At 45.4% G+C, this 26,710-nt stretch overlaps 1 protein-coding gene across 3 annotated transcripts in view; it reads left to right on the top strand.

The window, feature by feature from the left end:
- Positions 1-2,616: 2,616 nt before the first annotated feature.
- Positions 2,617-26,710, top strand: part of TMEM192 (transmembrane protein 192) — a 37,962-nt gene continuing 13,868 nt past the window's right edge. For 2 of the 3 annotated variants that reach the window (XM_034959370.3, XM_034959368.3), the window contains exons 1-3: positions 2,634-2,801; positions 12,444-12,590; positions 14,644-14,908. In XM_034959370.3, the coding sequence (XP_034815261.3) occupies positions 2,775-2,801; positions 12,444-12,590; positions 14,644-14,908 (439 nt within the window). In that variant the 5' untranslated portion in view covers positions 2,634-2,774. Of the gene's footprint in view, positions 2,802-12,443; positions 12,591-14,643; positions 14,909-26,710 lie in introns of all 3 variants that reach the window. The other variant, XM_034959367.3, reaches the window with a different exon arrangement.

Below are 26,710 nucleotides of genomic sequence, written 5' to 3'. Positions count from 1 at the left end.
CCAAACAATCCTCCTGCCTTGGTGTCTCAACATGCTAGGGGCCATAGGCATGAGCCACCTTGCCCAGTCAGCTCCTAAGAACTTAAGCTAAGTGCCCAATATCACATGCTTAGTAAGATGCAGAACTCAAACCTCCATGACTAATTCTGGAGCCCTGGTCTTAACCAGTGTGCTGTCCCTGTGAAAGTACATGTCTTGGCCAGGTGCAGTGGCTCACACCTGTAATCCCCGTACTTTGGGAGACTGAGGCAGGAGGGTGGCTTGAGACCAGGAGTTTTGAGACCAGCGTGGGCAACATAACAAAGTCCCATCTTTACAAAAAGAAAAATCTTAAAAATTAGCCTGGTATGGTTGTATGAACATATAGTCCCAGATGCTTGGGAGGCTGAAGAGGGAGGATTGTTTGAGCCCAGGAGGTTGAGGCTGCAGTGAGCTATGATAGCGCCCCTGTACTCCAGCCTGGTTAACAGAGTGAGATCCTGTGTCGAAAACAACAACAGAAAAGCATGTCCTGACATAATAATGAAATGAAATGTGTGAACCTTGATTGGATTCTGGTTACTGAAAAAGAAAAAGCAGCAGCTGGGCCAGGCACAGTGGTGTATGCCTGTTATCCAAGCTACCTGGGAGGCTGAGGTGGGAGGATTGCTTGAACTCAGGAGTGCGAATCCAGCCTGGGCAACATAGCAAGACTCCATCTCAAAAACAAAACAAAACAAAATAAAACAAAAAAAGCAGCTAAAAAAGACATTTTGGAAACAACTTTTTGCCATAGATTGGTTATTAGTAAACATGGAATTACTATTAGTTGTGTGTAATATTGATATTGTGGTTATGAAAGAAAATATAAAATATCCTTATTTTAGGCAACAAAGTATCTAGGAATGAAGCTTCATATTGTCTTCAATTTACTCTCAAGTGGTTCAGTTAAAAAATGGCCAGGCACGGTGGCTCACACCTGTAATCCCAGCACTTTGGGAGGCCAAGGCAGGCGGATCACAAGGTCAGGAGATCGAGACCATCCTGGCTAACACAGTGAAACCCTGTCTCTACTAAAAATACAAAAATTAGCTGGGTGTGGTGGCGGGCGCCTGTAGTCCCAGACACTGGGGAGACTGAGGCAGGAGAATGGCGTGAACCCAGGACGCAGAGCTTGCAGTGAGCTGAGATAGCGCCACTGCACTCCATCCAGCCTGACGACAGAGCGGGACTCCATCTCAAAAAAAAAGTATGCGAACACACACACCCACACACAGAGCAACCAAGACAAAAAATGAACAACTAATGAATCAAGTGTGAGGGGTACATGGATGTTCATTGTATTAATCTTTCAACATTTCTGTAGGCTTGAAATTTTTCAAAATAAAATGCAGAGAAGAAAATTTGCACGTCTAGAAAAGCCTTGTGATAAATAATTCATAGAATCTCAGGATTATGAGACCAGCCTGGGCAACATAGTGAGACCTTGTCTCTACGAGAAAAAAAAAGAAAAAGAAAAAAGAAGATCACGTGGAGTCTTAGACCATCTCTTCCTTCACTAACATTTGAGTAGTTTTATCTCACACATCCTAAACTGGATCACACTATACTCAATGTACAAATAAGCATTAGAATGTATGAAAGTGGGCAAGACGCGGTGGCTAAACTTGTAATCCCAGCACTTTGGGAGGCCGAGGCGGGCGAGTCACCTGACCTCAGGAGTTCCAGACCAGCCTGACCAACATGGCTAAACCCTGTCTCTACTAAAAATACAAAAATAGTCAGGCATGGTGGCACGCGCCTGTAATCCTAGCTACTCAGGGGGCTGAGGCAGGAGAATGGCTTGAACCTGGGAGCCGAGATTGCACCACTGCATTCCAGCCTGGGCGACAGAGCGAGACTCCGTCTCCGCCGCCCCACCAAAAAAATGTATGAGTGTATATATTCTAACTGATATCAAAGTTCTCTCCGGGAGCTGGTAACAGAAAATTTCTTTCCTTGTTTGCTTACATTTTTACAATCATGAGCTTTTTAGAAAATGTCATTGAAGTTTTCTCTTTTTGAAATTCAATTTTAAAAGAAACAAGGGCCCAGTGGCTCACGCCTGTAATCTCAGTACTTTGAGAGGCTGAGGTGGGAGAACTGGCCAGGAGGCCAAGAGTTCGAGGCTGCAGTGAGCCGAGGTCGTGCTAGGGCACTCCAGCGTGGGCGACAGAGCGAGACTCTGTCTTAATAAACAAACGCCGTAAGCATTCCGAACTGCTTTGTTTCCCATTGGAGAAATCTGTAAATATGTCATGGAAATTGGAATCTTTATTCTGCTCCTGTCCCTCTGCTGGCGGAGTAGGATTTTACCGCTGGTTCTACCTAGGCGTAGAGCTGTGTCTGCAAACAACCAGGCAAGACCGAAAAAAGTTAATGTTCTTAAAATATGCAAGTGGAGCCTGAAAATAGTTAAATTCTTGGACTAGGAAGGCATCCTTAAATGCTCAAGTCTCTGGGTAAGAGCGCACCGAGCGGCTGCGGCCAGAAGCCCCAGGAACCGAGGTGGTTCAGGCGGTAGCCACCGCCCACAGTCCAGGTCTTCTGGGCCGGCACACCCCTCCCACCATCCCAGCCAATCGGAGCTAAGGGGGCGGGGATCGGGCCAGCCGGAGGCGGGGCGGACGCAGGAGGGGGTGTGTCTGGGGAGGGGCCTGGCAGGTCCCAGAAGGTGGCGAGTTTCGCGGCCAGAGGCTTACAGGTCCAGGTGGAGAGGCCGGGCTGGCCAGGGCTTCGGCCTCCGGCGTCGGGAAATGGCGGCGGGGGGCAGGATGGAGGACGTGAGTGCACGGAGGCGGCGGGCGGTTGGCCCCGGAATCCGCTTTTTCTTGTGCCGGGGCGCACGGGGCGGAGACTCAGAGAGGGAAGCCACCCTTGGCGACTGCGGCCGCGGCCGAAGGGGGCGCCGCCTGTGCCGGGGAGGCCTGGGCGCGGGGCTGTGGGAGGGCGCCAGGCGGCTGTGGGATCCGCGACACGTTGGCTCCGGGCTAATTTTCCCAGTGGAGGCTGGGGTGGGCTCCTGGGCGGTGGGCGCGCGGCCCCCGGGTGTCCCAGGCTGGCGCCCAGCCCACGCGCGGGGTACGTCTTTGATCCCGGAACTGGCAGCTTCACGTGATGCGCGCCTGGCCTGACAACCCTTCCTCCCCGCGAGTCTCCGGGAGCCGGGCCGATGGGTTCCGCTCGGATGTCCCAGGGGCACAGGGGGCGAATCTCCCTTCCTGGTGAGGTCCCTTGCCTTGGCTCTAGAGGCTGTGGACTTGGAGTGACAACGACGCTCGGGCCGGGCGCCAGCGTCCCGCAGACCTGTCGCTATCATGGCCTGGAAACCCACACGAGAGAAAAAGTGTCATGTGTTGTTTTGAATCTAGCATGGTAGGAATGCAAAGGTTTTTAAATCTTTGATAGATTCAAACCAGATTACCAAAAAACAAAACAAAACAAAAAAAAAACCAGTGGCCTAGTTTACAGCGTGTATAGTACAGAATGGTAGCATAATTACAAAAACCTTATTTCTTTGCTTCAGTATCGTAAGGTGTTTTTAGGGGAACCATGTATGTATGCTGAGAATTAACTGGATTTTCCACTGGCAAGTAATAAAATTTTTGCTCTTGAGAAATGCAAAGTTGACAGTTACATTAAAGCACTAATTTGGGTTAATAAGTTAGTAGAAATATTACTGTGATCCTATCACTGAATGAACTGCATCAGGAAAAGGAAGAGAAACATGAAACAGTTCCAGCATTACGGTAGCTTAGATTCTTGTGCAGTAACCAGTTAAATAATCTTGATGAAATAAAGACCAAACAATTTCTAATGAAACTAAAATTTTCTATTTTTTCCAGTTGAGAAAATGGAAAATTAACTGTAAGACCTGTAAGTAGATTTGAGACTCATATATATTTAAAGCAAAATTCATTGTTTCTGAGTTTTTAAGGCTGAGCTTCATGAGCTGACAATGTACGGAAAAAAACGAATATGTAAGAGGGAAATGAGAGTCTCTTAGAAAAACACGTGCAGTAAGTGCTTCTTGGTTGATGCTAAGCTGCTCTGGCGTTCTTGGATCTGTAGCTTTTAGCTTTAGGATGCATATAGTACTAGAAATCTGCTTCCTCAAACACTGGAGCCTGGGGATGGTCTGGGAGGCTCATGCCTGTAATCCCAGCACTTTGGGAGGCCGAGGCAGGCAGATAACCTGAGGTCAGGAGTTTGAGACCAGCCTGGCCAACATGGCAGAACCCCGTCTCCACTAAAAATACAAAAATTAGCCAGGTGGGGTGGTGGGGGCATGTAATCCCAGATACTGGGGAGGCAGGAGAATCGCTTGAACCCGGAAGACAGAGGTTGCAGTGAGCCAAGATCGCATCATTGCACTCCAGCCGGGGCAACAGAGCGACAGAGCGAGACTCTGTCTCAAAAATAAAAATAAATAAAAATTAATTAGAGATTAATGTTTTGCTACCAACCACATATTGGAGTCACTTTAGATCTGAGTAAGTTGCCTGCTTTTGGTATTTTGTAAACATGATTTCTAGCCTTCAGGAAAAAGCTAAAAATTTTGGACCATGCCTTAGTTACAGACACTTAAATGAGTTGAGTCAAAGACTTTGTGTTAGTAAGGATTCATTGTTTGCAGGCAGTGAAACCAACTCTGGCTAATTTAAGAAAAAGATTTATTCGAAAGGCTATAGGGTGAGTATATGCCAAGGCCTCTGAAAGGACCCAAACAAGGGCATCTCAAGGCATTGAAGTGACAGGAGTCCTTTCAGGGTCTACCCTGGAATGAATCTGCCTAAATCATGATCTTTCTTCTTTTTTTGTGATGGAGTTTCACCCTTGTTGCCCAGGTTGGAGTGCAATGGTACGATCTCGGCTCACTGCAACCTCTGCCTTCCGGGTTCAAGTGATTCTCCTGCCTCAGCCTCCAAAATAGCTGGGATTACAGGCATGCACCACCACACCTGGCTAATTTTGTATTTTTAGTAGAGACGGGATTTCTCCATTTTGGTCAGGCTGGTCTCAGGTGATCCATCTGCCTTGGCCTCCCAAAGTGCTGGGATTACAGGCGTGAGCCACCGTGCCCGGCCTCATGATCTTTCTTTTACTGCTCATGGAAAGAGTTGGATTCACCCAACTGTTTTTTGTTCCATGACCACTCCTAGAGCAGAGGAGGAGGAAGGGTATTGAAGGATGGTTCCACTAAGACTTAATGCAGAAGTAGACAGTGGGTCCTCAAAGGAAATAGAGTTACTGTCACAGAAGAGGGAAGAGATACCATGTGGGCAAAAACAACAGACATCTTCTACAGGTGGTAATGTAGTTAATAATGGAAATGAAAAAATCATTTGGATTCAGGAGTCCTCTTCCCCTCACCCTTCACTTGCAGATGGTGAGTTAATAGAATGACTGGGTGCTGTTTGTATGGTTACACTGCATATTTCCTATAGGATTCAATGGAAAGTAAATACTCCTAAGTGACATAGAGAAGAACCATATTATAGTCCCCAACTCCTTCAGTGTAGTTAGGAAAAACAAAAGATACACCCATGAAAAGGAAAACAATACAAGGCAGCATAAGAAATATTCCAAATGAATATTATGGGCAATAAGTTTTATAGGATTTTAAAGCAGAAGGAAAACACTTAACAAGGCCAGTTTTATAGAGAACATAAACTTGGTTAGGACCTTGAAAGATGCATAGAATTCTGAAAAAGGTAAGGGAGGATATTTGTAGGGCTCTATGGAAAGCTCATTTAGGCGAGAGAAGAAGGTGCATGAAAGTGACATATTAGGAGATAAAGTAGATTATTGTCTTATAGTGAAGGTTTCAATGCTAGCTTTGTTTAAATGTCCCAGGTCTGGCCAGGTGCGGTGGCTCACGCCTGTAATCCCAGCACTTTGGGAGGCTGAGGCGGGTGGATCACCTGAGGTCAGAAGTTTGAGACCAGCCTGGCCAACATGGCGAAACCCGGTATCTACTAAAAATATAAAAATTACCCGGGCATGGTGGCACATGCCTGTAATCCCAGCCTGTGGTCAGGAGGCTGAGGCAGGAGAATTGCTTGAACCTGGGAGGCAGAGGTTGCAGTGAGCCAAGATCACACCATTGCATTCCAACCTGGGCAACAAGAGCGAAATTCTGTCTCAAAAGTAAATAAATAAATAAATAAATAAAAATTTCCCAGGTCTGAAGCATACAAGAAGTTGAGCAGTCTTTCTTTCTCTCAACACGCATATTGAACACCTTAGCATCTGCTGTGTATCAAGTGTTAAAAGCACAAAGGACATAATATAAAAGAGTCTCTGCCCTTGTAAAGCATATTTTATTCTGACAATTTCAATGCCCTGTGCTTAGTATGGTAGGTTATGATACAGATGTAAGAGAGTTCAGTAGGGACTTCCATTCCCAGCCAACATGGAGTAACTGGGAATAGATATACCATTCTGCCTGAAACAACCAAAAAACTAGATATAACGTATGATACAACACTTTGTGAGATACCGGACATCAGACAATGAAGGGTAGCAATCTCAGAGATGGGAAACAAATGCTGTGAACCCTATCACTGCCCCGGCTTACTGCCTTGAAAGAGTGTGCAGGCTGTGACAGGGAAGGGGGAAGCCAGGCAGAGCCCAGCAGACTTCTGAGTTGAGGAGATGGAGTTGAGGGTCTAGGAGATCGAGGTAACTGGAGTTCACAAGACAGAGCACCCAGAGAGGAGAGAGCTACAAAGAGGGAGAACTCTGAAGATATGCAGGGGGAGCCCCCCGGCCCTGCCCCTACCAGGCATCCAGTAGAGTGCTAATCAGGGCATGAGGAAGCCCTTGGAGGCCTCATAAAGAACCACCTAAAAGGATTGGAAGGAACAGTTTCTCCATACAGGGCCAAGAATACTGCCTATTTCACCCACAAGCCAGACGGAACCCTCATAATTCACAGAGCATGTAGGTAGAGTACTCAGAAAGGTCTTGCCTCAGTAGTGGAGTATAATTAGCCTTAGATGAAGCCCACCTAATTTCTTAACAGCAAGACTGTTTCCAAGTAACTTGACTGCACTCCAGAACAAAGTTCACGAATATAGGATTACAGAAAATGGCCGGGCGCGGTGGCTCACGCCTGTAATCCCGGCACTTTGGGAGGCTGAGGCGAGCAGATCATGAGGTCAGGAGATCGAGACCATCCTGGCTAACATGGTGGAACCCTGTCTCTACTAAAAGTACAAAAAATTAGCCGGGCGTGGTGCTGGGTGCCTGTATCCCAGCTACTTGGGAGGCTGAGGCAGGAGAATGGTGTGAACGCAGGAGGCAGAGCTTGCAGTGAGCCGAGATCATGCCACTGCACTCCAACCTGGGTGACAGAGCAAGACTACAACTCAGAAAAAAAAAAAAAAAAAAAGGAATACAGAAAATACCCAGCACCCACAGAGGTAAAATTTGCAATATCTGGCATCCATTGAAAAATGACAAGGCATGCTAAGAGGCAGGAAAATGTGAGCTGTACTGAGTCCACTGAAACTGATTCAGACATGACATATGCTAGAAATAGCATGTGAACATTAAACATTATTATAAATGTCTTCTATATATTTAGAAGTTAAATAGAGACATGGAAGATACAAAGTAGACCCAGCTCAAACTTGTACAGATGAAAACTACAATGTCAGATTAAGAGTGCAGTAGGAATGATGCTGGGGCTGGGAATGCTAAAAAGGCATCACAGAGAAGGCAGTTTTGCTGGGACAAGCATTTGACAGGTGGGGAAGAATAAGTAGAGCTGGTGTAGAGATGGAAAGTGTTTCATGAAAGATGGGTATCATAAGTAGACGGCACCAGGAGGGAGGGAAATGGTGAGAGGCAAATCCTTGGCCAAGTGCGGTGGCTCATGCCTGTAATCCCAGCACTTTGGGAGGCCAAGGTGGGTGGATTGCTTGAGTTTTGGAGTTCAAGACCAGCCTGGGCAACATGGTGAAATCTCATCTTTACTAAAAATACAAAAATTAGCCGAGCATAGTGGAGTGTGCCTCTGGTCCCAGCTACTCGTGAGACTGAGGTAGGAGGATTTCTTCAGCCTGGGAAGGGGGGCACGGAGGCTGCAGTGAGCCGAGATCGTGCCACTGTTCTCCAGCCTGGGTGACAGAGTGAGACCCTGTTTTGTTTTTGGTTTTTTTTTTAAGAAAAAAAAAAAAAAGGTTGGGTACAGTGGCTCACATCTGTAATCCCGCACTTTGGGAGGCTGAGGGTGGACCACTTGAGGTCAGGAGTTTGACACCAGCATGGCCAACATGGTGAAACCCCGTCTCTATTAAAAATACAAAAACTAGCTGGACAAGGTGTCAGGCACTTGTAATTCCAGCTACTTGGGAGGCTGAGGCAGGAGAATTGTTTGAACCCAGGAGGCAGAGGTTGCAGTGAGCTGAGATCATGCCATTGCACTCCAGCCTGGGGAACAGAGCAAGACTCTGTCTCAAAAAAAGAAAAAAAAAAAGAGAGAAAAAAAATCCTGAGAAGTTACTTGGGGACAGATTGTAAAGCGATAGACTAAGAATTTGGACTTTGTCCTGAGGATTTGGGGATCATATTAGGATTATCCAGAGGGACAGAACCAATAGGATATATGTATATATAAAAAGGGGGTTTATTAGGGAGAATTAGCTCACAAGATTACACAGTGAAGTCCCACGATAGGCCACCTGCAAGCTGGGGAAAGGGAAGGTGGTAGTGGCTCAGTCCAAGTTCAAAAGCCTCAAAACCAGGGAAGCCAACAGCGCAGCCTTCAGTCGGCAGCCGAAGGCCTGAGAGCCCCAGGCAAGCTGCTGGTGCAGATTTCAGAGTCCAAAGGCTGAAGAATCTGGAGTCTGATGTCCAAAGGCAGGAATTAAGGAGGCAAGCATCTGACGCAGGAAAGAGAGAGCCAGGAAACTCAGCAAGCTGCTTATATGCCTATTCTGTGCTTTGTTCTAGCTGCATTGGCAGCTGATTGGATGGTGCTTGCCCATATTGAGGGTGGGTCTTCCTCTCCCAGTCCACTGACTCAAATGTTTGGCTCCTTACAGACAATACTTTGCCATCCATTTGACACTTAATATTGACCGTCATAGGGAGCTACCCAAAGTTTTTGAGGAGAGAAACACGAATGTTTGTCTTGGAGCAGTGAAAGAGATTGCCAAGACCAGAAGACTGGAAGCTTCTAATAAAAGGCCGTGAGAAATGGGAGGGCCTGGACTAAGATAGTGAGAATAGAGAGGAAATAACAGGTTTAGGAGTTAGAATAGTAATGATTTTTTCTCTTTTTATCATGCCCCAGCACTGAGTGGATAGAATGGTAATGATTATAGGGGTAGTGTCTTTGTTTGGGTTGCTATAATAAAATGCAAATAGGGTAATTTACAAATAGAAATGTATTGACCACAGTTCTAGAGGACAGGAAATCCAAGATTAAGGCAGCCACGGATTCAGGAAGCCCAAGATCAAGGTGCCAAGAGCCCTGGGGAGGGGTTGCTCTCTGCTTCAAAGATGGCGCCTTCTTGCTGCATCCTCACGTGGTGGAAGGTGGAAGGGAGCTCATTCAAGCCTCTTTTATAAGGGCACTGATCTCATTTATGAGGAGGGGAACCCTCATTGCTTAATTACTTCCCAAAGGAAAGCAGGGAACTATTGGGGGACACCAACATTTAGACCATAGCAGGGTGCAAGTCAAAAGTAAGAGTTAATAAAAAGGCCAAGTGTGGTGGCTCACACCTGTAATCCTAGCACATTGGGAGTCCACTTGGGAGGATTGCTTGGGGCTAAGAGTTCAAGACCAACCTGGCCAACATAGTGAGACCCTGTTGATTTTTATTTTAAAATTTAAAAAATATTAAAAAGAGAAAAGAGTTAATAAAGAAATAATAGTGGCTAATACTTATTGAGTGCTCTCTGTGCATCAGGCAGTGTCATGAGGACTTGCATGTGTAGTGACTCATTTAGTATTCCTGACAGAGCTACGAAGCAGGTGCTATTATTAGTCTCCTTTTTAGTTGTGGAAACTGAGGCATGAGAGTAGAAGTAACTTGCTCTCAGCTACAAAGCAGTAGAACTTGTGCTTGAATCCAGGCAGTTTGCCCTTACGAGCCTGACCTTAACCACAGCTCTTACTGCCTTTGGTCACAGTTGATCCCCCGTATGTCCTGATAATCTCTTCTAATTAGCCCAGGTCTTTGATGATGCCCATAATTGAATTAGAAAATACTGCAGAAACAGGTTTGGGGCACTCATTCATTCATCTAGCAAATGTTTGCTGAGTGACAACCATGAGATAGTGTTGAGTGCTGGGATTACAAAGACAAGAGGTGTAAAGGTAATGGGTCCAATGACGTCTAGTGGGGAAGAGATAAGTAAGAGACCATCACAGGATAGTTTGACAGAAGAGGCAAGCACAGAATGCTTTGAAAAACATGGAGGGTGGCACAATCCAGATTAGGGGTATCCAGAAAGGCCCTGTGGTGGGAATTGCCCCTTCTGAGCATGAAAGAATGCACAGACATTAGCTAAGGGAAGAGCAGATCTCGAGGCTCCAACATCTGCTGACTGAGAATGAGCTAGAGGCAGAGGGGTCTTGAAGAGAACAGGAGTAATCTGAATTGTACCATGAGTTATGGTAAACTACACAGGAAGCAATCTAGGCATTGAATAAAAGACTTGGCCAGGCGCGGTGGCTCATGCCTGTAATCCCAGTACTTTGGGAGGCTGAGGCAGGCGGATCACCTGAGGTCGGGAGTTTGAGACCAGTTTGGCTAACATGGCGAAACCCCATCTCTACTAAAAATACAAAAATTAGCCGGGCATGGTGGTGCGTGCCTTTAATCCTAGCTACTCAGGAGGCTGAGACAGGAGAATCGCTTGAACCCAGGAGGCAGAAGTTGCAATGAGCCGAGATTGAGCCACTGCACTCCAGCCTGGGCGACAGAGCAAGATTCCATCTCAAAAACAAACAAACAAACAAACAAAACAACAACAACAAAAACAGTTGCAGAGCAGTGTTGAATACCTGCTACTGGAAATTGAGGAGCCCACTCCAGAGCTAGGTTACACCCTAGATTACTGTCCTTATCTTTGTAATCTTAGCAATCAACAGCCATCTCTTACATCATTTGTCCTACTACCTACTTCCAAAATAAAGAGCTCTCATTCTGTGTAGCCAAAACCTATTCATGAATCCTTCATTTCTGACTCATTGTAGTGCAATTAGCTGACCTAAATTTTTTGGCATTGTCTTCTATGCTTTTCATTTGCTGACTTGTTATGTGCTTCCCATGAACCATATTCTTTTTTTTCTTTTTTTTTAACATGTGATGAGAACACTTAAGAGCTACACTCTTAGCAAATTAAAAGTATATACAATGCAGTATATATCCATATTTTTGAGACGAAGTCTCTCTGTCGCCCAGGCTGGAGTGCAGTGGCGCGATCTTGGCTCACTGCAACCTCCACCTCCTGGGTCCAAGTAATTCTCCTGCCTCAGCCTCCCGAGTAGTTGGAATTACAGCTTGCGGCCAAGAGTTCAAGACTAGCCTGGGGCCGGGCACTGTGGCTGATGCCTGTAATCCCACCACTTTGGGAGGCCGAGGTGGGTAGATCACCTGAGGTCAGGAGTTTGAGACCAGCATGGCCAACACAGTGAAACCCTGCCTCTACTGAAAATACAAAAATTAGCTGGATGTGTGCCGGGCACGGTGGCTCATGCCTGTAATCCCAGCACTTTGGGAGGCCGAGGCAGGCGGATCACCTGAGGTCAGGAGTTCGCGACCAGCCTGACCAACATAGAGAAACACCATCTTTACTAAAAATTAAAAATAAAAAATTAGCCGGGTGTGGTGGCACATGCCTGTAATCCCAGCTACCCAGGAGGCTGAGGCAGGAGAATTGCAGGAACCCGGGAGGTGGAGGTTTTGGCGAGCCAAGGTTGTGCCACTGCACTCCAGCCTGGGCAACAAGAGTGAAACTCTATCTCAAAAAAAAAAAAAAAAAAAAAAAAAATTAGCTGGGTATGGTGGTGCACACCTGTAGTCCCAGCTACTCAGGAGGCTGAGGCAGGAGAATTGCTCGAACCTGGGAGGCAGAGGTTGCAGTGAGCCAAGATTGCGCCGCTGCACTCCAGCCTGGGCAACAGAGCGAGACTCTGTCTCAAAAACAAAAAACAAAACACAAACAAACAAGACCAGCCTGGGCAACATAGTGAGACCATGTCGCTACAGTTTTTAAAAAATTAATTTTTTAATTAATTAAATTAAATTAATTAATTTTTTAAAAATTGGATTCAGGTAGGCAATGTGTTCTCTTGCCTTTAATTTGTATGTGGTTAAAAAGCTCTATAGTTTAGTAGATTTGTCTTAGAAACATAATCTAGAAAGTGGTGATTATAGCTTGCTTGTTTTTCTGCACCCCAGGGTTCCTTGGATATCACCCAGAGTATTGAAGACGACCCACTTCTGGATGCCCAGCTTCTCCCACACCACTCATTACAAGCTCACTTTAGACCCCGATTCCATCCTCTTCCTACAGTCATCATAGTGAATCTTCTGTGGTTTATTCATGTAAGTTGGCTGCAAGAAGGGGACCTATCCAGAGGTGATGTTTGTAAAAATTACATAAGTGTTTCAGAGGGCAGTTGTGCTGTATCTATCAACATTTAAAATGTAGGGCACATGTTCTTAGGACATCCTGAGGGCTGTGTCATGGGCAAAAAAAAAAAAAAAAGTACGTACACTTTTACTTATATCTTCAAATAATTCATTGTGGATATATTTGCACACATGTAAAGATATTGTTGATAATAGCCATGTTGTCTGTCATATCAAGAGACTACAAACTACCTGGCTACTTGGCATCCAGAAGACACTGTGTGTCCCATTCATATAAGGAAATGCTATGCAACTGTTAAGAATGGGGTAGATAGGTATACAGTTTATTAACATAGAATAGCCTTCATGATTACATTGTCGAGTGAAAAAAAATCAAGTTTTCAACCTTGTGTACAGAATGTTCCTATCTGCAGTTTTTAAAAGGGAGTTGAGAGGGCTGTTGTGGACCTGTTTTCCTGTATATAATAGAATATTTCTAGAAGCATTCACAGACCTAGTTGCCTCTGAAATGAGGACTGAGGGTCTTGGGGGAAGAGACACTAATATAATTTACTGTTTACTTTTGAATACTACTTGATTTTTTAACCATGTGCTTGTATTACTTTTTCAGTTACAGAAAAGATGCAGAAAAGTCTACATATGTTGACACAGGAATTTATCAATTTACTTATACCTAGGGAATAATGTTTAGCAGACAAATCAAGTTGCAGTGGAATAATATGTACAATTTTTGTATGATGACAAAATTACAACTATCTGGAGTTTATAAAAACACATGTGCAAAAAGGTCTTATCGCAGGCCTCACTGGTGGTGACTCCACTGCCAGTCTGTTTAATCAGTTCCTCCCTTTCGACGATTGCAGTCAGAAGCACTAGGGGTTATAGTTGTTCTCTGCTGCAATGTGAAAAATCAAGAGGGCTCATTCTCACCACTCCTTGAGTATTTATGAGGACTGTGAATGGAGTTGATTGACTTGCTCAGCCTCTGCTCAGCCTCCTACTGATAGGTTTGCCTGTCTGCAGGGACCGTATCCCCCAGCACATTTCCTGGCTTCCCCTGCAGCTGGGATTCCTCTCCAGTGAAATGCACTGTGGGAGACTTGAGTTCAGAACTGAATCACTGGGGAGAGAGGTGGTATCCCCTTTCCTTGAGGGAACTAGTAGCTGTGGTATGGCTCCACCATGGCTTCCTGATCCCCAGATCCCAGCTGAAGCGCTTTCTTCTTGGTACCACCATGTGCAGGGGTGGCCTTGTGGTTTCCAGATGGTGACCTCTTTTTCTTCTTTCCTTTTACTTTTTGTGTAATATACTCTGTACCAGCCTGGGTACCATAGCAAGAACCTATCTCTATAAAAACTTTTTAAAATTGGCCAGGCATGGTGGCACAGGCCTGTAGTTCCAGCTACTCCAGAGACTGAGGTAGGAGGATCGCTTGAGCCCAGGAGGTTGAGGCTGCAGTGAGCAGAGATGGCACCACTGCACTCCAGCCTGGGCAACAGGGCAAGACCGTATCTCACACAGAAAACAAAAATACATTTAAACAAAACAAAACGAAAATACATTTAAAAACTCATTTATAAAAATAGGATAGGGGAAGCTGTAGGTATAAGAATGTATGCTGGGAAGCCGGGTGCGGTGGCTCACACCTGTAATTCCAGCACTTTGGGAGGCTGAGGCGGGTGGATCATGAGGTCAGGAGATCGATATCATCCTGGCTAACATGGTGAAACCCCGTCTCTACTAAAAATGCAAAAACTTAGCCGGGCGTGGTGGCGGGCGCCTGTAGTCCCAGCTACTCGGGAGGCTGAGGCAGGAGAATGGCGTGAACCCGGGAGGTGGAGCTTGCAGTAAGCCGAGATTGCGCCACTGCCCTCCAGCCTGGGCGACAGAGTGAGACTCCGTCTCAGAAAAAAAAAAAAAAAAAAGAATGTATGCTGGGATGGTAGTTATTGCTTCCTAATTACAAATATTGAATATTAATCTTTCTGCTCTCCTTTCCCCCAGCTCGTGTTTGTTGTTTTAGCATTTTTAACAGGTGTGCTTTGTTCTTATCCTAATCCAAATGAGGACAAGTGCCCAGGAAATTACACAAACCCATTGAAAGTTCAGACGGTTATAATCCTTGGGAAAGTTATTTTGTGGATTCTCCATTTACTCCTTGAATGCTACATCCAGTATCACCACAGCAAAATCAGAAACCGAGGCTATAACTTGATCTACCGATCGACAAGGCATCTCAAGAGACTTGCGTTGATGATACAGTCCTCTGGTATGTCCAATTTTCTCTCAGCTACTTGGGTGCTTGAGGGACAAAAATGACAGCAGAAAGAATATATGAAGTTTGATTTTAGAATCAAATATATTCTCTCATTTTTGTAAGGTTGATGTGTGTTCTGACCACTAAAATTTGGATCACCTTAATGTCTTAAAGCTTTTCTTGGCCAGGCGCGGTGGCTCACGCCTGTAATCCCAGCACTTTGGAATGCTGAGGTGGGCAGATCACGAGGTCAGGAGATCGAGACCATCCTGGCCAACATGGTGAAACCCCGTCTCTACTAAAAATACAAAAATTAGCTGGGCGTGGTGGTGCATGTCTGTAATCCCAGCTACTCAGGAGGCTGAGGCAGGAGAATTGCTTGAACCAGGGAGTCAGAGGTTGCAGTGAGCCGAGACTGTGCCACTGCACTCCAGCCTGGCAACACAGCGAGACTCCATCTCAAAAAAAAAAAAAAAAGAACTTTTATTATGAAATATATAGCCTTAATTTTCATTTGAAATCTGTTATTTGTTATGAACATGGTGTCCTCATAGCATGTGTGAAGTGTGGAATTATACCCTCTTTTGTTACCAGGTGGTTTACTCATCTCATAAAGATAGAAATGCTGTTGCTATTTGATATTTCTGAGGATAGGGAGAGGGAATTTTTAATTTTTATTTTATTTTCTCTGAGGCAGGGCCTTGCTCTGTCACCCAAGACTGAAAGGCAGTGGGGCCTTCATGGCTCACTGTAGCCTGGAATTCCTGGGCTTAAGCAATCCTCCACCTCAGCCTCCTGAGTAGCTGAGACTACAGGTGCATGCCACCACACCCGGCTAATTTTTTTAAACATTTTATGTAGAAGCAGGTTCTCACTGTGTTGCCCAGGTTGGTCACTGGAACTCCTGGCCTCAAACAATCCTCCTGCCTCAGGCTCCCAAAGCTCTAGGATTACAGGTGTGAGCCAGTCCTGGTGGGAACTTTTTAAAAATGAAGCTCAGTGCTTTTCTTGCAGTAGGAGACAGTAATGGTTAGTTCCTAGGATAGAGGACTGTTATGCAGTGAGATGCATTATATCAAACAGAAAACTTGGAAAACACACAGGTCCTAATTTATGAAGGCAAGATCAGAAGGTCCACATGAGACTTAGAATGCATGAGTACTTGCTTTTTTTTTTTTTTTTATCATTGCAGACATTTTAAAGATTTAATGGAATTAAATTGAACTTCTTTAGGTAAATTTGGCATTAAGTTATAGTAAATGGCCGGGCACAGTAGCTCATGCCTATAATCCCAGCACTTTGGGAGGCTGAGGTGGGCAGATCCCTTGAGGTCAGGAGTTTGAGATCAGCCTGGGCAACATGGAGAAACCCCCTCTCTACTAAAAACACAAAAATTAGCCAAGTGTGGTGGTGTGCCCCTGTGGTCCCAGCTACTCTGGAAGCTGAGGTGGGAGAATTGCTTGAGCCGAGATCATGCCACTGCACTCCAGACTCCAGCCTGGGTGACAGAGTGAGACCCCATCTCAAAAAAAAAAAAAAAAAAGAAAAAGAAAAAGTTGTAGTAAATAACTTAGTTTCTACCTTTTAAAAAGATCCTGTTTTTCAATTTGAGTCCAGAATAAATCTTAAAAATTTTTGAATCCAGGCCAGGCTCGGTGGCTCATGCCTGTAATCCCAGCACTTTGGGAGGCCGAAGCGGAAGGATCACCTGACGTCAGGAGTTTGAGACCAGCCTGGCCAACATGGTGAAACCTCGTCTCTACTAAAAATACAAACGAAAATTAGCCGGGTGTGGTGGCACGTGCCTGTAGTCCCAGCTACTTGGGAGGCTGAGGCAGGAGAATCGCTTGAACCTGGGAGGCAGAGGTTACAGTGAGCCGAAGTCATGCCGCTGCACTCCAGCCTGGGCAATAAGAGCGGAACACTGTCTCAAAAGAAAAAAAAACTTGAATCCATATGTAGTCTTCCTACTTGGAGGAGGCGGCGAGAAAAAGAAAAAGAGGGAAAAAGAAAAAAAATATTTTTTTGAATCCAGGCTGGGCATGGTGGCTCATGCCTATAATCACAGAGCTTTGGGAGGCCAAGGTAGGAGGATTGCTTGAGGCCAGGAGTTCGCGACCAGCCTGGGCAACATAGTGAGTTCCCCCATCTCTACCAAAAATGAGAAATTTAGTGCTATAACAAATGAGCACCAAGTTAAGTTTAAAAAAAAAAAAAAATTCTTGGGCATGGTGGCTCACGCCTATAATCCCAGCACTTTGGGAGGCCGAGGCGGGTGGATTCCCTGAGGTCAGGAGTTCGAGACCAGCTTGGCCAACATGGTGAAACCCTGTCTCTACTAAAAATACAAAAATTAGCTGAGCATGGTGGCAGGCAACTGTAATCCCAGGTACTCAGGAGGCTGAGGCAGGAGAATTGCTTGAATCCGGGAGGCAGAGGTTGCAGTGAGCTGCAATCATACCATTGCATTGCAGCCTGGGTGACAAGAGCGAAACTCTGTCTAAAAAAAAAATTAAGGCCGGGCACGGTGGCTCATGCCTGTAATGCTAACACCTCAGCACTTTGGGAGGCTGAGGCGGGAGGATCACTTGAGGTCAGGAGTTTGAGACCAGCCTGGTCAACATGATGAAACCCCATCTCTACTAAAAATACAAAAATTAGCTGGGTGTGATGGTAGGTGGCTGTAATTCCAGCTACTCAGGAGACTGAGAATCGCTTGAACCTGGGAGATCAAGATTGCAGTAAGCTGAGATCGTGCCACTCCAACCTGGGTGACAGAGTGAGACTCCATCTCTAAATAAATAAATAAATCTCTATCTCAAAATAAATAAATAAATAAGTAAAATAAAATAAAATAAATAAATTAGTCATGTGCGGTAGCCTGTGCCTGTAGTCCTAGCTACTTGGGAGGCTGAGGTGGGAGGATCCACTTGAGCCCAGGAGTTTGAGGCTGCAGTGAGCTATGATTATGCACCACACTTCAGCCTAGGTGAAAGAGTGACACCCCCCTCTATAAAAAAAGAAAAAAATATTGGATCAAAAAAAAAAGGCTCTACAGAATTTAACTTTTATTTTTCTTCTGTTCTGTTAGTGCATTTTCTCTTTTTTTTTTTTTTTTTTTTTTGAGATGGAGTCTCGCTCTGTCACCCAGGCTGGAGTGCAGTGGCGCTATCTCGGCTCACTGCAAGCTCCGCCTCCCGGGTTCAGGCCATTCTCCTGCCTCAGCCTCCCGAGTAGCTGGGACTGCAGGCGCCCGCCACCACGCCCGGCTAATTTTTTGTATTTTTAGTAGAGACGGGGTTTCACCGTGTTAGCCAGGATGATCTTGATCTCCTGACCTTGTGATCCGCCGGCCTCGGCCTCCCAAAGTGCTGGGATTACAGGCGTGAGCCACCGCGCCCGGCCTGTTAGTGCATTTTCTTAAAGGGCATGCTGCAAGTTCATCTACTCAGTGAAATTCTCAGTGGAAGCTGAAGGGCTATGCTATATCAGCGTGAAGCAGTTTATAGAGTTGGGTGATCCTGACTGCTCTTGAAGGGGGAGCATTTATTGCTCCCTGCCTCTTGTGAGAATGAGCTTGAGAATGTTCAACTGTTGATGTGCAGCTCTCTCTTTCGGCCAGAAGATGTCAGGGTAACACAAAGATTAAAAAAAAAGAAAAAACTTATTTTTAAACTACAAAAGATCTTATATGATCTGTGACCAAAATAATACTCAGTTTCTCAAGTGATGGTCTGGAAATAGTATTTTGGAAGCTCACAAGGAGATTATTTGATCTTTACCTTTCCAAAATCTGCCTTTCAAATTTTTGTTAAACATGTGAGCCGTAATCATAATCTATTTCTGAACACTTGGACCTTTAGAATCACAGGTGATATCACGTTTATGTGGCTCATGTGAAAACCCAGAAAATCAAACGGAATGGAGCAGGTACTTACCTTATTTCTATTTTTAAAAATATTTTTTCTTATTTGCAAAAAAAAAAAAAAGACAAGATAAATCTATGGAGATGTAGGATGTAGGACTTACAGATAACAGTACTGATAATATTAACTTCAGCCTGATATATTTTGTTATTTTCCAGAGAAGAAAAAAAATTATTTACCTTTGGGTGGAGATGGGAGAAAGGGCTTTGCTTTCCTACCAAGTGAAAATATTTACCTGATTAATCTGTTCTCCTTCCTTAGATCCAAATATATATATATATATATATATATATATAAAATTTTTTTTTGAGAGTCTTGCTCTGTTGTCCAGGCTGGAGTGCAGTGGTATGAACTCAGCTAACTGCAACCTCTGCTTCCCAGGTTCAACTGATTCTCCTGCCTCAGCCTCTCCAGGCTAGACTATAGGCACGCACCACCACACACAGCTAATTTTTATATTTTTAGTAGAGACGAGGTTTCACCATGTTGGCCAGGCTGGTCTCGAACTCCTGACCTCAGGTGATCCGCTCCCCTTGGCCTCCCATAGTGCTGGCATTACAGGCATGAGCCACTGTGCCCAGCCTAATAATATTTGAGTTCAAAATGTATTTGGGCCAGGTGCAGTGGCTCACGCCTGTAACACTAGCACTTTGGGAGGTCGAGGCAGGCAGATCACCTGATGTCAGGAGTCCAAGACAGGCCTGGCCAACATGGTGAAACCCCTCTGTACTAAAAATACAAAAAAAAAAAAATTAGCTGGGCATGACTGGGGTGGTGGTGGGCGCCTATAATCCCAGCTACTCAGGAGGCTGAGGCAGGAGAATTGCTTGAACATGCGAGATGGAGGTTGCAGTGGGCGAAGATGGCGCCACTGCACTCCAGCCTGAGCGACAGAGTGAGACTCCATTTTTAAAAAAAATTTTAAAAAATCAATTATTATTAGTTACATAGCCAAGTTGCATATTTGGGGCTTTTTTCACATTGAAATGAAAACTTGGTCCTTCACTGAAAATAGTAATTTTCAACCCATCATGTGGGTCCAGTCAGTCTCTCTGGGGCCTAAAAGTGTAAAGCCAGAGGCTGAGGACATGCAAAAGTGCAGTTCAAGGAAACTGCTCTTGAAGGTAAATTCTGGAAGGAATTCCTGGCAGGAATTGTAGGACCCGAGGGCATAGTGATTGTGTCCTTCCTGCTCACCTCTAGTTCTCATGGCCCACATTCTTTGGGAGGGCCAGAGACTGTCTTAGTTGACTTGTAGAAATGCCTGCTGGAGTCCTCACTGATATCTGGGCCTGGTGCCCTGGGGTGAGCCAGAGCAGCTGGGTCTCTCCTGTAGCATAGCATCTGACTGCAAGTCCCCTGTGAGTTTTGTTTAGAGGAGGGGCTGCATAGCATGTGCCTGGAATTGAAAATCAGAATTCTTGTTTTAATAATAATAATGATATATGGCATTTACTACATGTCTACTTAGGCATTGTTAGTCCATTTCTTCCTACCAGAACCCTGTGTGATAAGCATTATTTCCCCCATCTTATAGTGTAGGAGTCCAGGTCTGGGTGAGATCATGGGTTTCGTTTCTAGGAGGCAGCAGATCCTACACTGGAGCCCAGGCATGGTAGCTCTCAGCCTGTGGTCATTACAGGACCGCCCAGCCCACAGGAATTTATTTCTTCCAAATATTCTTAATGAATAGCAAGCATTAACCTTAGAATCTTTTTTTTTTTCTTTGAGACTGAGTTTCACTCTTGTTGCCCAGGCTGGAAAGCAATGGTGCGATCTTGGCTCACTGCAACCTCCACCTCCTGGGTTCAAGTGATACTACTGCTTCAGCCTCCCGAGTAGCTGGGATTACAGGTGTGCGCTACCATGCCCAGCTAATTTTGTATTTTTAGTAGACACAGGGTTTCACCGTGTTGGTCAGGCTGGTCTTGAACTCCCTACCTCGACTGATCCACCTGCCTTGACCTCCCAAAATGTTGGGATTACAGGCGTGAGCCACTGCACCTGGCCTAGAATGTTCTTTTTTCTTTTTCTTTTTTTTTTTTTTTTTGAGACAGAGTCTCGCTCTGTCACCCAGGCTGGCAGGCTGGAGTGCAATGGCACGATCTCAGCTCACCGCAGCCACCACCTCCCGGGTTCAAGCGATTCTTCTGCCTCAGCCTCCTGAGTAGCTGGGATTACAGGCATGCACCGCCACACCCGTCTAATTTTGTTTTTTTAGTAGATATGGGGTTTCTCCCTGTTGGTCAGGCTGGTCTTGAACTTTCGACCTCAGGAGCCGCCGCCAGCCTAGAATCTTTAAAACGGTGAGTGATGTAAAACAAAAAACACTTAGACTATGTCTATGGTTATAAAATCATTTAAAAAACACCAAACTAGGCCGGGCATGGTGGCTCACACCTGTAATCCCAGCACTTTGGGAGGCTAAGGCAGGTGGGTCACTTGAGGCCAGGAGTTCCAGACCAGGTTGGCCAACATGGTGAAAACCTGTCTCTATTAAAAATACGAAAATTAGGCCAGGTGCTGTGGCTCACGCCTGTAATCCCAGCACTTTGGGAGGCCAAGGCGGGCAGATCACCTGAGGTCAGGAGTTCGAGACCAGCCTGGCCAACATGGTGAAACCCCCTCTCTACTAAAAATACAAAAAATTAGAGAGGTGTGGTGGCGGGCATCTGTAATCCCAGCTACTCAGGAGGCTGAGACAGAAGAATCGCTTGAACCTGGGAGGCGGAGGTTACAGTCAGCCAAGATCGTGTCATTGCACTCCCAACTGGGCAATAAGAGCAAAACTCCGACTCAAAAAAACAAAACAAAACAAATACAAAAATTAGCTGGGCATGGTGGCGTGGCGGGCGCCTGTAATTCCAGCTACTAGGGAGGCCAAGAATTGCTTGAACTGGGGAGGCAGAAGTTGCAGTGAGCTGAGATCTCACCAGCCTGGGCAACAGAGTAAGACTGTTTCAAAAAAAAAAAAAAAGTCACCATTATTAGACTATTACTGTATAACTGTATAACTGGAGAGTGTATTTGGTTAGCACAAAACTGATAAGGAGGCTGGTGTGGTAACCCAGAGGTGAAGTGACTTTCATCTGAACTAAGATATTGCATGGGGTGGTCTTCTTCAAGGAGGGTACTTGTGTAATGTCCACAGCACATACCATTATAAGGAATGTTTTATTTCAGTATGGCTTTCCCACCAGACTGCAAACTTGCTAGTACATAGGATTTGCCCAGTACCTTGAAAATCCTTTGAAAACTCTTTCATTTCTCTGCAGAAGTTTTTTTTCCTAGCGTGTATTTCTTTCCTAAATGTTGTAAAACTGTATTGGCCGGGAGCGGTGGCTCACGCCTGTAATCCCAGCACTTTGGGAGGCCGAGGCGGGCGAATCACGAGGTCAGGAGTTCGAGACCAGTCTGGCCAACATGGTGAAACCCCGTCTCTACTAAAACCACAAAAATTAGCCAGGCGTGATGGCGGGCATCTGTAATCCCAGCTACTCAGGAGGCCGCGGCAGGAGAATCACTTGAACCCCGGAGGCAGAGGTTGCAGTGAGCCGAGATTGTGCCACCGCACTCCAGCCTTGGTGACAGAGCAAAACTCCATCTCAAAAAAAAAAAAAAGAAGAAGAAGAAAAAAACCATAAAACTGTATTTATCTTGTTCACAAAATTGATTTACAAAGAATCTGTCAATATGCTAATATACTGTGGCAGGTCATTGGGTGAGTGGGCTTGCTAGAAGGTAGCTTTGTGTTGTTACTTTTTTTTTTAATCCAGTGATATTTTGTCAAAACTTTTTTTATTTATTTTTATTTTTTTTTTAAGAGACAAGGTCTCGCTCTGTTGCCTAGGCTAGAGTGCTGTCATAGCTCAGTGTAGCTATGTCATTTGTGCTGTCATAGCTCAGTGTAGCCTCAAACTCCTAGGCTTGTGTAGTTAGTTTGGCTGGGGGTTCTTTCAGCAAGGCTCTTTGGCTCACAATCATTCCTTTGTATCAAGCAATAGAAGATAAATGAAAAAAGCGTTTTCCCTCTCAGGATCAGACTCACATAAATATGTTAAATAAGCTTTAGAAAAATCTAAGATAAGATGCTACAGAGTCTGCCCCTAAACGTCTCTTTGATATTTGTCAGAATAAAAGTGCAAAAAGAGGTTAAAATGGTCCTCATAAGTAAATAATAGATATGCTGAGTGTGTGGTAGGGGGTGCAAACAGGTAATATTTATTGAATATTTACAGGCCAGGCACTGTTCTAAGTATTTTTGACATATTAACTCACTCCCTAGAACAGCACTGTGGGCCGGGTGCGGTGGCTTACGCCTGTAATCCCAGCACTTTGGGAGGCCGAGGCTCGCGGATCACTTGCGGTCAGAAGTTCAAGATCAGTCTGGCTAACATGGTGAAACCCCGTTTCTACTGAAAATACAAAAATTAGCTGGACGTGATGGCGCACGCCAGTAATCCCAGCTGCTCAGGAGGCTGAGGCAGGATAATCACTTGAACCCAGGAGGCAGAGGTTGCAGTGAGCTGAGATTGCACCTTTGCACTCCAGCCTGGGCAGCAGAGCAAGACTCCATCTCAAAATAAAATAAAATAAAATAAAAGAACAGCATTAAGAAAGAACAGCATTGTGAGAAAGGTACTGTTATCCCCATTTTTTAGATGGGGACACCGAAGAGCAGAGATACTAGGTAACTTGTCCTGGATTTTCATCCAGGTAGTCTGGTTCATGGGCATACTCTTAATCATTCTTTAGTTCTGCTGTTGCTGTACCAGGTGACCAGAATGGGCTCCTAGGATTCCCACCATGTGGGTCCTGAAGAACTGGTCTAATGGAAACTTTTTTTTTCTTTTTTGTGTCTTAAATGCAAACTTCTAAAAATGGCATCACTTTTTACTTGCATTGGGTACCTAAAGGAAGTAATTGTCAATAATTCTATAAAGCAAAAAATCATTCCTAAGTTTTTAAGAAAGTCCAGGTTTTTATATAGTTGTATTATGGGCCATTATTAACTCTTAGATGTGTAGACTTTTTTTTCCATTTTCCCCCAAATTTAGCAGTATTTTGTTTTTATCCTTTAACTTCCTTTGCTGCTAAGAATAAATAGTTTTGTGTGTGGGTATGCCCTTGTGGGTGTCAGTGCTGAGCTCTAACATGTTGTCTGAAAAAACTGCTTTTCTACATTCCTACACAGAACACTTCTTACTAAACTAGATGTGTGGAGTTTTCCCTACAACAGTTTAATTCAGTTCTTCAGCAGAAACCACCTGGGTGTCCTTCAACTTAATCCAATTATAGCACCATCTATCCTCAGATAGTCTTAGATCCCACAAATTAAAGGGCTCAATCCCACAAGACTCTCCCTATTTCAGATGTCAATTGAAAGACCATGCTTCCCATACTTCTGTATTTTTTTTTTTTTTTTTTGAAATGGAGTCTCACTCTGTCACCCAGGCTGGAGTGCAGTGGCGCTATCTCGGCTCACTGCAAGCTCCGCCTCCCGGGTTCACGCCATTCTCCTGCCTCAGCCTCCTGAGTAGCTGAGACTACAGGTGCCCGCCACCATGCCTGGCTAATTTTTTTTCATATTTTTAGTAGAGACGGGGTTTCACTGTGTTAGCCAGGATGGTCTCAATCTCCTGACCTTGTGATCCGCCCGCCTTGGCCTCCCAAAGTGCTGGGATTACAGGCTTGAGCCACCGCGCCTGGCCGCTATGCTTCCCATACTTCTGACCTACCAGCTATATACTAGGGTTTCTATGACCTCTTTTTTTTTTTTTTTTTTTTGAGACAGAGTCTCTCTGTCGTCCAGTCTGGAGTCTGGAGTGCAGTGGCACGATCTCAGCTCACTGCAACCTCTGCCTTCCAGGATCAAGTGATTCTCCTGCGTCAGCCTCCCAAATAGCTGGGATTACAGATGTGCACCACCACACCGGCTAGTTTTTGTATTTTTAGTGGAGACAGGGTTTCGCCATATTGGCCATACTGCTCTTGAACTCCTGACCTCAAGTGATCCACCTGCCTCAGCCTCCCAAAGTGTTGGGATTACAGGTGTGAGCCACCACACCTGGCCCCTCTCTTCTTGAGTTCTGTAATTTGCTAGAATGGTTCACAAAACTCAGGGAAACACTTTTATGTTTTATGGTTTGTTGTAAAGGAGATAGATGAACAGCCAGATGAAGAGGTACATTGCATGAGATCCAGCAGGGTCCCAAGTACAGGAGCTTCTGTCCACATGGAGTTGGGGTGCACCACCCTCCTGGCAACCCAGAAGTTTGTCAGAACTCATTGTTCAATAGATTTTTTTTTTTTTTGAAATGGAGTCTCACTCTGTCACCAGGCTGGAGTGCAGTGGTGTGATCTCAGCTCACTGCAAACTCTGCCTCCTGGGTTCAAGCAATTCTTCCACCTCAAACTCTCAAGTGGATGGGACTACAGGCATGTCCTGCCACCATGCCTTTTTGGGTTTTTTTTTTTTTTTTGAGACGGAGTTTCACTCTTGTTGCCCAGGCTGGAGTGCAGTGCCACGATCTTGGCTCACCGCAACCTCCCGGGTTCAAGTGATTCTCCTGCCTCAGCCTCCCAAGTAGCTAGGATTACGGGCATACACCAGCACGCCCAGCTAATTTTGTATTTTTAGTAGAGATGGGGTTTCTTCATGTTGGTCAGGCTGGTCTCGAACTCCCAACCTCAGGTGATCTGCCCACCTTGGCCTCCCAAAGTGTTGGGATTACAGGCGTGAGCCACCACGCCTGGCCTAAAAGACACTTCTATCAGGAAATTCCAAGGGTTTTAGGAACTCTATACAAAAACCAAATATACTTGTTGGGATTCAGAACACCGTACTCCAAAGTGCAGGGCTTTGGCATGCTGAGTACTCCAAACTAAAGGAGATTGGGAGGGGCTCAGAAGCAAAGTCTCTCTGCCTTCCTGCCCTCCTGTTTCTTGTCCTTCTTTCTCCCCTGGCCAGTCATAGAAACCAGAACTCTTCTTCCCAAAGGCAGGCCATAGAAACTAGATTCCTCTCTCCCAAAGCAGGCCATAAAATCTAGAAAGGTCACTTTCTGCTGGGCGCGGTGGCTCACGCCTGTAATCCTAGCACTTTGGGAGGCCGAGGTGGGCAGATGACAAGGTCAGGAGATCAAGACTATCCTGGCTAACACGGTGAAACCCTGTCTCTACTAAAAATATTTTAAAAATTAGCCGGGCATGGTGGCGGGCGCCTGTAGTCCCAGCTACTTGGGAGGCTGAGGCAGAAGAATGGCATGAACCCGGGAGGCGGAGCTTGCAGTGAGCCGAGATAGCGCCACTGCACTCCAGCCTGGGCGACAGAGCGAGACTCCGTCTCCAAAAAAAAAAAAAGAACACTTTCTCCCTTTACCCTTTTCCCTTGAAGACCCTTATTTCAGAGGGGTCCTGCCCTATATGGCAGGAGGGTTGGGGGTGAGGAGTCTACACAGAGAGGCCGAGAAGAACCTGAATAGACAGGCCTTGCTGGGTTTGCCCCTTCAGTCTATTCCCAGTAGATCATACTTTGTCCACTCACATTTCTACATGGCTGTCCATTCTTCATCAAACCTAAGCATAAGAATAGTTTTCTCTGGGTCTTTCATTTCTTTTCTTTTTTTTTTTTTTTTTTTTTTTTTTGCAATAGGGTCTTGCTCTGTTGCCCAGGCTGGAGTGCGGTGGCACGACCTCAGCTCACTGCAGCCTCAACCTCCCAGGCTCAAGCAATCCTCCCACCTTAGCCTCCCAGGTAGCTGGAACTACAGATGTGTGCCACCATGCCTGGCTAATTTTTTATATTTTTTTGTAGAGATGGGGTCTTGCTATGTTGCCTAAGCTGGTCTCGACCACCTGGGCTCAAGCAATCCTCTTGTCTTGACTT

The sequence above is a fragment of the Pan paniscus genome, chromosome 3 (assembly GCF_029289425.2).
Source record: "Pan paniscus chromosome 3, NHGRI_mPanPan1-v2.0_pri, whole genome shotgun sequence".
In the NCBI taxonomy this organism is placed as follows: domain Eukaryota; kingdom Metazoa; phylum Chordata; class Mammalia; order Primates; family Hominidae; genus Pan; species Pan paniscus.
Note: the sequence above shows the minus strand (reverse complement) of the source record. Positions and strands in the feature narration are given on the sequence as shown.